The sequence below is a fragment of the Melitaea cinxia genome, chromosome 17 (assembly GCF_905220565.1).
Source record: "Melitaea cinxia chromosome 17, ilMelCinx1.1, whole genome shotgun sequence".
NCBI classification, from domain to species: Eukaryota; Metazoa; Arthropoda; class Insecta; order Lepidoptera; family Nymphalidae; genus Melitaea; species Melitaea cinxia.
Window position 1 is genome coordinate 13870444 of NC_059410.1, and position 12400 is coordinate 13882843.

Below are 12400 nucleotides of genomic sequence, written 5' to 3' on the forward strand. Positions count from 1 at the left end.
GATGTCTACGCTTTTGGGCCTCTACACCATGCTTCGGAGAGTACGTCAAGCTTTCGGTCCCGGTTGTTATCATAAGCACCGAATATCGATCGATACTCATAGTAGGGAATATATCCGCCGACCCGCAGTGAAGCAACGTGGTGGATTAAGCTGCGATCCTTCTCCTATATGTTGAAAGAGGCCCATGTCCAGCAGTGGAATCTTACAGGCTGAATCAGACGTACGATCGTAAAATTACGATTACGATCGTAAAATGGAATTTCATTCAAGAGCTTAAAAAATACACTCAATTATATCTTGACGACACCGTACCCAATGTTGTAGGTGTTCACTCCTGTGGCAACAAGTTCGAGGCAGATGAAGTTGACACCACATCATACAATGGGCTTAGATGTTTAAATAATGTATAAAGTATTATATAATCTACTAGCGACCCGCTCCGGCTTCGCACGGGTATAAAATATAATTATAGCCTATGTCATTCACTGAAAAAAATGATTAAAATCGATCCAGTAGTTTCGATTTATTCATTACTGCCCGTGGCCCGCACGCGTTAAAAAGAACCGCATCAAAATCCGTTGCGTAGTTTTAAAGATTTAAGCGTACATACATGTGCAGGGACAGATAAAGCGACTTTGTTTTATACTATGTAGTGATAAGATATGCTTACTAAAAATATTTAATTACAGTCTACACTCGCGACTTGCGATTCTATATTCCAAACTCCATTCTTTCTTCTAAGACTGTAAGTCATACTGATCGTCTTGATAAAAAGTACACAGTCTCGTAGCACTCCTTGTATAAACTTAATACTAATTTTCATTTTCATTATTTGTGGACGTTTGCTATATACGAAAAGAAGGCTCTTATTCAAAGTTAGTTTGCAAATCGCTTAACTTTAAATTGGTATATTTTGATAAAACCAAGTATCGCAGGGTATTTAATCCTTTAAAAAAACTATTTCTAGGTTACTAGTAGAATTTACGAGTACAAGGTAAAGACTAAACCCTAAAATAAATTGACTAGGTAAGTAAAGAGAATCAATTATACTTTATCATTAGATTAGACACCGCGTTTTCGCAATGGTCACAGCCATGAATTGTAGCTGTTGTGCTGGCGATTGCGGGCTCGATCCCCGCACATGACAAACATTTGTATTGGCCGTACAAGTGTTTGCCGTGGTCTAGGTGTTTGTGCAGTCCTTGTGGGTTTCCCCACCGTGCCTCGGAGAGCACGTTAAGCCTTCGGTTCCAGTTGTTATCATGTACACCTGATAGCGATCGTTACTCATAGTAGGCAATATATCCGCCAACCCGCATTGGAGCAGTGTGGTGAATTAAGCTCTGATCCTTATCCTACATGGGGAAAGAGGCCTATGCCCAGTAGTGGGATATTACAGGCTGAAGCGATTAGATTAGACAAAAGCAAAGAGACAAAGAAAATTATCTTAATTAAGTCACAAACTGAGTTGAATAGACAAATTTACATTACTTTACAAACTATGTAACTGAAATTCTCAAATTCCGAAACTTAATACTTGTTCGGTTTTTGTAATTCCAAACGAACATAATTGTTATACGAGAATATGAATTTCGTTTCATTATTAAATTTAAAATAAAACAATACAACACTTCCAATTTCTTTATTAATTGATATGATGGTATCATTAAAAAAAAGTGAAAGCATTATATTCAAGTCAAAACATCATAACGATAGATGAAAAAACCGAATATATTTAAACAAAAAATAAAAGTGAAAAACGTGTACATAATACAATAATAAAATAGATAGTAGACGAACAGACATACTATTGTTTAATAACAATATCACACAGACAGATGCACAGATGGACGCACGTGACCTGAATTTAATATATTGTTGGATTTACGGATATAATGGAGAAAGTGTTTTATTTTCATCGTAAATAACATTTGAATTTAAGACATGTTGGTAATGTTAACTGAATTTTACTATTTTTTTTTTTTTTACTGTAATATTTCTTTTCAGTCACGTCTAAACTTGAAATGAATAGTTTGTCTAGTAAATTAATTGTAGTGTCGATCTGTTTGATAAAATTTTTGTAGGGCCTAATTTTTGAAAAATTCTGTAGGCCCATATATATCATTACATAGTGTAAAACAAAGTCCGCTGTCTGTATGCTTAGATTTTTAAAACTAGGCAACGGATTTTGATGCAGTTTTCTTCAGTAAATAGAATGATTACAAAGGAAGGTTTATATGTATAATACGTGATGATATAGTAGAGGAACACTGATATTTTTTAAGGTTTCTAATGTGGTGTCGTAAATAACATTGCAAATATTTATTTTATATTTTATTTTTAGTATCAGCATTGTACCTGTGCGAAGCCGGGATGGGTCGCTAGTATATCTATATATACATTTTTTTATTTTAGATATTATAATATCTAAAAGAAAAGAGTCTTAAGGTAAACTTCATATTAAAATACACCTATAAAAACAGGAGAGAGGATTCATTATATATATCATTTTTATATTACATGTTTACTAGAAGAAAAAAAAAACCGTAAGTAATTTTTAAGGTCATAAATGTTTAGTTCCTATAAATATTTTACTGGTGTTTAAGCGTCCCTGGTGGAAATATTTGTTTGAAAATAATCTTAAAAAGTTATAATAAGTCTAAGTAAGGATTGTAAAATAAGAAGTTCGGACTCCGAAATAAAGTCTGAAATTTCAGATAATATTTGATCTTTCCTGAGTTTTACAGAGTTATAAAGTCAAGATTTTTTAATTGGTACTTTTTTCGAAACAAAAATTTCCACCAGAGGTAACAGATGTTACCTATTTATTCTGTTGTTTTAAGCCTGTTTTCTTTTTGTACCTCTTTTAGTTTGATTCTAAATAAATCATTACTTAAATAAATACCAAATGCAATTATTAATACTTAAGGTTTAAGTAAATGCAGTTTGTCATAATATTAAAAATACAGTTATACACGTGGTTATTATTTTACTACTACAAATTTATTTATTAGATTTATAAAAAGTTATCTGTCTGCATTAGATTATTTTAATGATTGTTTCATGGTCAAGGCTTAAATTAACATTTTTAGCTATTGTTTGCTATATACCACTATTCATAGTTGAATTGTAAATATTTCCAATTCTTTTTTACTATTTATTTTTAAAAAAACAAGTAGCTATAGTATAAGCTATTCGCATGTTACTGAAATCTTAGAAAAGGTAATTTAGGTTTGTACTGCTAATACGCTGCTGTATTATACCTTTAAACGGTTGCGTTCTTGTATCTGTGGCTGTTTTGTTTTCACTCAAAATAAAATGGTTTTCATACGTCCATTTGAACACGTGTAAATGATGTTATTATTTTTCCAATGGTATATTTTAAATTATGAAAGTTAGGTATATTCCAAATGGTATTTAAGCTCACACCATTATTAGATATATTTTTATTGTTACCTTATCATAAATAAGGACTACTGACTAGAAACTTTGACACAAAAAATTATTTTTAAAATTATGCGAGATCTATCCTTTAATTGAGATATTTCATCGTAGTTCTTCGATCACTTTCACTTTTAAGGCACCAAGATTTACTGCTCCTGCGGAAAAATTGAAGCAATTTTATTTAATAATGTAATTGCTGCTAAAATTTAAATAATTATGTAACGGAGTACGGATATTTGTGTGACGATTAACGAATTTGCGTGATTGAGTTGAAATGGGATAGGTATACAAAATAACAAAAAATACAAAATACAATTATTTTAAATTTTATATTAAAAAAATGATTTGAAGAGCTACTCTTTGTTAGCGATAAAATGTTGCTTAATATTTTATCTAACGTAAAAGTTATTTTTGTAGTTATATGTATTTATAACATATATTATTTTTAAAAAAAATCATCAATTAACTAATCCTAGTAGTAATCGTTTACATCATATACGTCAAAAATAAATATGTTAGTGTTTCGCCAATCTTGTACAGATGGCCCGTGCCCTATTAAAGTTTCGACAAATCTAAACAGGTGAATGAAAATTGCACAGTCGATTGAAACGTAAAAATATTAAAGATCTCGGCGCAAATCTGTTTTTTCAAAGGCTGTAAATCAGTGTCAGTGTAAATCATTCTAGAAATCGACTTCAATTACTCCAATGACTTCATTATATGCCAAATTTACAATATTTGACTAAAAAACAATAGTGATATAGTGAGTGATATAGTGACAATTTTATGGGATACCAATATAGTATGTTTGAATTAATAGAATAGGTACCATAACAGTAAAACTTTAACAATGAGTAGTTTCCGATTGATCATTGTAAAGAAACTGTAACTGCATTCTTACTTTTCACACAACGTAAGTGGTAATTTAAATACGGTTTGAATACTTAGAAATTTTGCAAAAAAATTTTACTTACGTCAAAAATTGCTTTAAGTAATACCGACTGCAAGGAGACCAGCTGGTTGGGTGATGTCTCTCGTCATACCTCATCGCCATAATATTTTTCTGATCACGACATTGATTGTACGGTGGACCGTCATGTCTCATACCAAGACTGAAAATAAAAAAAATAATTATGCTGAAAATAGAGTATTTATTACAACGATAAAAAGCAGTCGGTAGGCTCTGTTAAATTAAGTTTGAATTTAAACGTCATTTAATACTTGATATTAATAGTATGACCATTTACAATTTATAATATTTTAATTTTTTTACGATTTATAGTATCAATTTTATTTATAGTTAAGTTTTACAGGTAATCGTGTTGAGTATTAGGTTTCATTACTAAATAGCATGATGGTATTGTTTGGTTTACCTGTGTCCGATTTCATGTGCTAATAAAAATCCAATTATTTTTGGATCCCATTCTATGAGCGTGCAACTCTTCCGCGCACTGCACATGCCTCTCGTGTAGCCGCGACCTGGAAATTATTACAATAAAATATGTATATCAAATTGTGATATAATATTATGGAACTTATTTTGGTATTAACAACTATTTAATTAACTCCACTAGTAGTCAATAGTAGCACAAAAACAAAATATCTTAGAATAAAAAAAATCATATTCATTTTAAGAAGAAAAGTTACAAAAATGATTGTATATCTACTCGTACAAACATTACTATCTTTAAACAATTTCCTATTTGCGTTTAGTATAAAAGCCGAGGTGGAGTTTATTGCTTATTCTCTGATGTAGACGATGAACACAAGTACAAACAATATTTGTGTAAATACAAAATATCTGCTCCAATCTCCAATCCAATATTTATTTCAATTATATGTAATGCAAAAATGTAACAGTATTATTGTTTTTCTTTTACAATGTACATATAATAAACGATGATTATAGAGCGTTTAATACATAAATAAGTCAGTTGAATATGAAGACAATATTATTACCTGAGTTGCTTTTTATGATTCTTCCATTATTCATATGATAAAGATCTAATCCAGTCAAAAGAACTGAATAGTACAGCGATCTCTGACTAATTTTCTTCTTACTCTGCCAATCGCAGTAACTGCTTAAATATTTCTGAGCGTTTTCATTCATCGATATCACTTTGTCGTTTCTTAAAAATCTTGTATCTAATAACTTAAATTTTACTGTCTGATTCAAATTCGACTGTTTGAATAGTTTTCTGGCATCTTCTAATATTCCATTTGTAATATTTTTTAGCGTTTTTCTCGTTGTTAATCGATGTTCCTTTACCAATTTTCTCGTTAACACTTTGTCTATATGTATCATTACTTTAATTGTTATATCGTGATTTGGTTTCGCTATATATTTGATGGACGGTTTCGTTTTGACCTGGAACAGAAAATTGGAACGAAATTATTATTTTTTTCTTTTCAAACGACTTAAAAAAAGAATGAGGTTCTCTATTCGACTTTTTTTTGTGTGTTGTCGTATAATTTTTTAATGTGTACGATTTTGATGATTATTTTTTTTAATCAACTGGTGGTACTTTTTGTGTGGTTCCACTTTAATTTATTAGAGATCTGTACTACACAGGATGAAATAGTTACAATAGATAAAAATATGCATGAAAAAATTAGGGGTAGCTATAAATAAGCACAAGAAAGTAGTAAAGTAAGCATTTAATTGATTTTTATTTAATATGAAAGTAGTTTTCAATGTAATATGCAACTTTATAGACGGCGCCACGGTCGCTTAGAACCGTATAAAACATCATAATATCAAAAATTTCGATCTAGCGGGTACATCGTTCCATAGTTTAGTTGGCTAAAGCACCGATACGGTCAGTCAGAGATGCAGGTTCGGTCCCCGCTGGAAGGGTCGATTTTCGATATAATATTAAAAAATGTTTAAAATTCCCCAATGTGTGGATAACACAAACATAAAATCGTACGTATCTTTAATGGCGTTGCTATTTTACTACTTGTCGATGTCATTTGAAGTCGGTTTTTTTTTGGTTTGATAACAAACACAATTTTTTTTTTATTTTATACTACCCGCGCCTGCACTCGCATAGAATTTTTTTTAAGATGAATAGTATCCTATGTTACTTTTAATACCTTCAAGATTATGTGTATAAAATTTCATGATGATCAGTTAAGTAGTTTTCGCGTGAAAGCGCATACTTACATTAAAACAAACTTACATTTACATTTATAATAGGGATATAATATAATATAATAATATAATAGGGATAAGGATGACTGAGAATTATTTCACTAAGCTCAGAACTTTATTAATTTAACCATATAACATCGTAAAACACTGTTTATGTAGCGACTTCTACTTCATTGATTGCTTCATTATAGCTTGCTCCAATCAAGACTTACTTAAATCCCCCTTGTAGACAAACGCATCTGCTGTCTAAAAATAGACAAATACCCAGAATAACTATTATGATTACTCGTCCATCTGTCTTTTGAGTTCAGACCACCGCATCAAAGTAACAATGTCATATGGTATGTAAACTTTTTGTAATACAAATATAGATTTTATCTAGAAGATTAATTTTCTAATCTAAATAAAATGACATGATTTAATGCATGAACAAATCGATTAAGAACATTGATAAACGATTTTTTTTATAATAAAATTAATACATTTGATGTATTTTACTGCACGTTAACTGGCGTAGAGCACGGAAGGAAATATCTTGTATCAACCCTCTGATTACAACTAAATAATACAATCATAAATAATGATTATGTTTTGTGATGAGTAAGGTAGCCTGATATCCGCGAAATGAGCTATGACAGTGGCAGTTGGGTTGACAATGTGCTTACTATGCACCTGTCAGTGCAAGCGTATATGTATAGTCTACGCCCAACGGTAACCGCTTACCTTCAGATCGACCCTATATTGTACCTTCGTAACACAAACGAACGCACATTTAGGAACTTTGTTTGAATCTAATTTATTGTTGCATGGGACTTTTGATAAAATGTATGAATACAGAGCACCTTGTTCTAGATATGGGTAAACAGTACGTTGCATTGTAATATTATATTTACTTATTACAATTTGCGTTATTCTGTTCCGGTGAGGATAGCCAAGCTCTTGCAACACAGTTGATGCACATCTGCTAGGGATGGTGGGTTCGTTTTTTGTTTATCTTATATATAAAATTCCCGTGTCACAATGTTAGGTACCATACTCCTCTGAAAGGGCTGGACTCATTTTTATAAAATTTTGTGTGGATATCGGGTAGGTCTGAGAATTGGCCAACATCTATTTTTCATACTCCGAAGTTATAAGGGGGATTAAGGGAGTTATTAACATATATGGCGAAACGTTTGTAGGATCAGCTAGTATAAATATATATGTTTGTCGTAGTCTGGTCATCAATATACATTTATTTATTTAGAAAACCAACAGCTATACATACTTTATCTTGTATCTATTTCCGGACACCCGATGTTACCGGGGACACACTGAGAGTTGTTGGCTATTTGATTGATTACCCCTTTACCAGTTCATTGCTGAGCCTTATTCTCCACAAAGGAGAATGCAGGAAAATGGATAATACACAAGACTCAAATTTTATCCGACAGTGTTATATTATTCTATTATTATGTTTTTCCGAAACACAACGAAAACAATTTTAAAGGCTTATTTATGTCTAGTAAGCATATTATTGTTATGAGCGCTGATTTGAACATGCAACCACCTTGATATAAATTTGATCGTTCCTGCGTCCCAGCTATCTCATATTACAATTTATACAAACAAACAATCTATGTTCATATATTATTGTGTTTTTAAGTGATAAAGGATTATTAATATAAAGTGGCGTAGAAATATATTATTTTTAATTATATCAAACGATACGCGAATCGGCATAATATTCGGAAGGTTATCAACATTGTGATATTTTTATCACACGTAATACTGGACTGGAATATGAATTGAAATAAAAGGAAAGAAACTCGTCACTTATGGTACAAAAGTAGCTTAGATCCAATAAAGGTTCATTGGCGCAGTTGACAATGACCCTGCTTTCTTCCTAGGGTTGTGCATCATAGCTCGGAGTCTGAGTACTTAGTTTACATATTAAATTTTAGTAGTAACTAGGTATTCCGCTCTATATGTCCATCTTTTTGTCACTGGGATATGGTTTTGGGTTTTTGGATTAAATTGTAAAAATCATATAATTAATTTTTACCAATTTCATCATTATCTGTATATTAATACGTGACGGAGGTATATGCGATTTTTGATACTTATAGTTTATATAAATTAGGAGTGCAGAATGCTTATATTTTTTTAATTATTCATAATAAATACACCAAATCAATAAAAAAAAAAACATTACACACACTACCACGTATTTGATACATACACATATATACTATATTTGTTTATTGTTACAGAAGTATAGTCTACGAGACAAATTCTTAATAATGTTCAAACTTATAATTTAAATGAATTATGGTCGACTTTCAATTACTGGGTAACCACTAGTCACTATAAATACTATAATATACTACAATGTTCGGTGTGAGTTGATTTCGGTTTTGGTGTGAGAAGTCACTTAACCTGAACACAGCCGCGAATCAATTCCCTTTTGTCGCAGATATTTTTATTAGTACAAATGATTGACTCTGGTCTGATTGAGAGAAGAGCACGTGAAGTAGTCGCCTGTCTAGTTATCATAGAAATCTGGTAGAGATTGTTTTTCATGATAGGGTAATTGTCTGCTGACTCGTAATGAACGACCGTCAGTAATTAAGCTTTAACCATTTTCTCATATTGAAAGGAAACTTCTGCCCAGCAGTGGAACGTTTACAGGCTGATTAATTTCAATTCAAAGTAAGCTAATTCTTTAACTGGGAATTTTTGACCGTTTCTTCCAAACATAATGACTAAGAGTAGGAAATTTCCTGCCCATAATATGGAGTAGCCCGACTGGGGTAGTACTTCGATGTTACAGAAGACCACAGCTTTTTCCAAGCGGTATTGTGTTTCTGTTGATGAATAAGGTGACCAAAGTTCCTGGGGGGGATTGGGGATAGGGTCGGTAACGCGCTAGCGATGCTTCTGGTGTTGCAGGCGTCTACAAGCTACGATAATCGCTTACCATCAGGTGAGCCGTACGCCTGTTTTCCGACCTAGTTGTATAAAAAATCTGATTTTATCAACAAAATTTTATCCAGGAATTCAACGTACGATCGTTCGTTGCAAGACTTCCTCATTTGATCACCGAGACATCTTCATCTTCTTTTTGTATTTAATTTTAATGTGTGTAACCTTGTCAAAAGATTCATTGTTTCTTTATTGACGTGACACAATTTTGTATTGAATATTACCTCATCGTTTACGTCATTGTACTGCAAAATATGATAGTTTAACTAAATGTTCACAATAGCCGGTTACGATTTTAAATTATACCTAAATACACACGTTACGCACTAGTTTGATACCGCGGTTTCATTTCCATATTTTAAAATCCTTTCACCTCGAGTCCTTTTTGATTCAATTATAATTTTACTTAATTTAATCAAAGAATTGGGTTAAATATTAATGAATTTTCAAATTATTTATAGTTATTCTACTAGTATTACAATACAGTAGATTTGTAATTTTAATGCCTTGTAATTATATAAGCAATAAGTTTTCTGTAGTACTACAATGTAATATTAGATATAATTGTTTTACAAAAGGCTGGCAAATTAGGTTTTAAGTGTATAAGTAGGTATTAGCAAGTTGAATGACCGACACAGTTTTTTTTATTTGGTGAATGTGCTAAACAAAAACAGTAATACGATCTCTTTGATATTAAGGCCCTGTTCCAATGTTTATGAATATTATTTATCTTACACATAAGTTACGTATAGACTTTATCAGCAGGAGCATAAGCGGTTATATAGTTATAATCGGTAGTGAGTATTCATTTTTAATTTTATCGACGTTTTTAGGACTAAGAAAAATAGTATTAGACCGTTATGCACAAGTATGTTAAGTAGCTTGTATATCAAGACAAAATATCATTTAAAAAGTGCTAGAAATATTTATTTTACTTGGAACGTGATCTATGACATATACAGAACCCCTCATTCGAAGTAGGGAACTCTCAGTTAGAACTTGAACACACACATTAGATATAGGTAAAACTAATTTTTATTCATAAGTATATTTAAATACACAACACCACTTTTAAAAATGGTAACCAAAAATGATATTTTGTTCATTAAAAAAATTAATATCAAAAATAAAAATCAAATTTAAAAATAACCCACCTGACCTCCATCCGAAACCCGAAACCCGAAACTAATAAACACACACAATAATAAAATCGCACACAGCCTCATGGTCACACACACGCACTATCACAGAGCTTAAAACAAACTAAGTACGAGCGTTTGAACTTACGAGTAGGTCGTGCGGACCGATTTATGTTTACCTATAGCCCCGTTCACATGATATAGTGACGTAAAAATAAAAATGTAAATATATTAAAAATAAAATTTTTCTTAATACCAATGTGAGACTGGAGTTTTTATAAGTTCACAAAATATTTTTATATAGAGTCAGATCATTTCCTTGTCTTTTTCTTAATTAAAAGGTATATTTTAATAGATGTTTTTTTTTCGTATTTCGTCCTGACAATATTTTTATTACTTGTTTTTATAATTAAATATTTTCATTATTATCCTGACTATTATTTTAACATTCAGATTATTAACTATTTTCATGTTTGATGTAATAATATATGAGCTTAAAATTGTTCTTACCAAATACAATTTTAATAATTAATATACATAAAAATAATAATTAATAACATTTTGTTAAAGTTGCACTTTTTTAAAATTTAAACTTAGTTATTTATTAATTAACTAGCGATCCACATCGGCTTCGCACAGGTAAAACGCTCGTACTAAATATAAAATAAATATTTGCAACACACATTAACAACTTCTAAAACTATCAGAGTTCCTTTACTATATTATGCATGTATTATAAATATAATCCTATCTCTGGAATCACTCTATGTACTAAGGAAAACTACATCAAAATCCGTTACGTAGTTTTAAAGATCAAACCATACAGACAGTGGGAAGTGACCTTCTTTTATACTATGTAATGATACTTTCATAGCAAAAATCTTTTGCCTATCGTGTAAACGGGACACTAAATAATTGTATGAAATACATCTGTAACGGTCGATAGCTTTCAATTACAATTTAGCTTATTACCGCAAATGGTTCGTGGTCTATTTTAAATTGTATGGAAAATCCTTAATAACAAAGGAAATTTCAATGTTGATTTTCTTTCTTACTCTTTATTGTACATAAGATATTTATTTATTTACTAGCGGACCCTGCAGACGTTGTCCTATCCGGAATACAGCTACAAAATTTGATTTTGTAGCTGTATTCCGGACATACCGATACCAGCGCCATCTACCGGGTCCAATTCTGTTTTGAAACCACCCATGAACGCATAGAAATATACGCACAAAATTTTAACTAAATCGTCCCAGCCGTTTAGGAGGACTTTGGTGACAAACACACACACGGGAGAAATATATATCTAACGATTTATTTATAGTACAAATAAAGAACGGTGTACAAAAACAGTCTTATCACTGGAAGAGTGATCTCTTCCAGACAACTTTTGGGTGTATAGGACACGGCATAGAAAAAGCAGTAAGAAAGTGTCCAAAGAGAATTGACAAATACTGTCATCTAGGACAATAGCAATAAGACATACTAAGGTAATAAGTACATTTAGTAAAATCAATTTGTTCAGATTTTTTTTTCGATGAATTTTAGTAGGTTCTTTAATCCGAGTTAAAATGTCGATAACTATTTATATAGTTCTATGTAATTTTAACGAAATGAAATTTTATCAACATCCGTTTCACCAGACAGATAGACTCAGTGTTTTAGATTTAATTTCGGCCTAAAAAAACAGTGTCCA

At 31.2% G+C, this 12400-nt stretch overlaps 1 protein-coding gene across 1 annotated transcript; it reads right to left on the reverse strand.

Moving 5' to 3' along the window:
• Positions 1 to 3352: 3352 nt before the first annotated feature.
• Positions 3353 to 7474, reverse strand: LOC123661428 (A disintegrin and metalloproteinase with thrombospondin motifs 16-like). Its single transcript, XM_045596388.1, has 5 exons — positions 7322 to 7474; positions 5404 to 5812; positions 4818 to 4923; positions 4419 to 4556; positions 3353 to 3599 (listed from the first exon to the last, which is right to left on the reverse strand). The coding sequence occupies exons 1-5, from the start codon at positions 7472 to 7474 to the stop codon at positions 3533 to 3535; spliced, it is 873 nt and encodes a 290-aa protein (XP_045452344.1). The 3' UTR covers positions 3353 to 3532.
• Between the last annotated feature and the right edge of the window lie 4926 nt (positions 7475 to 12400).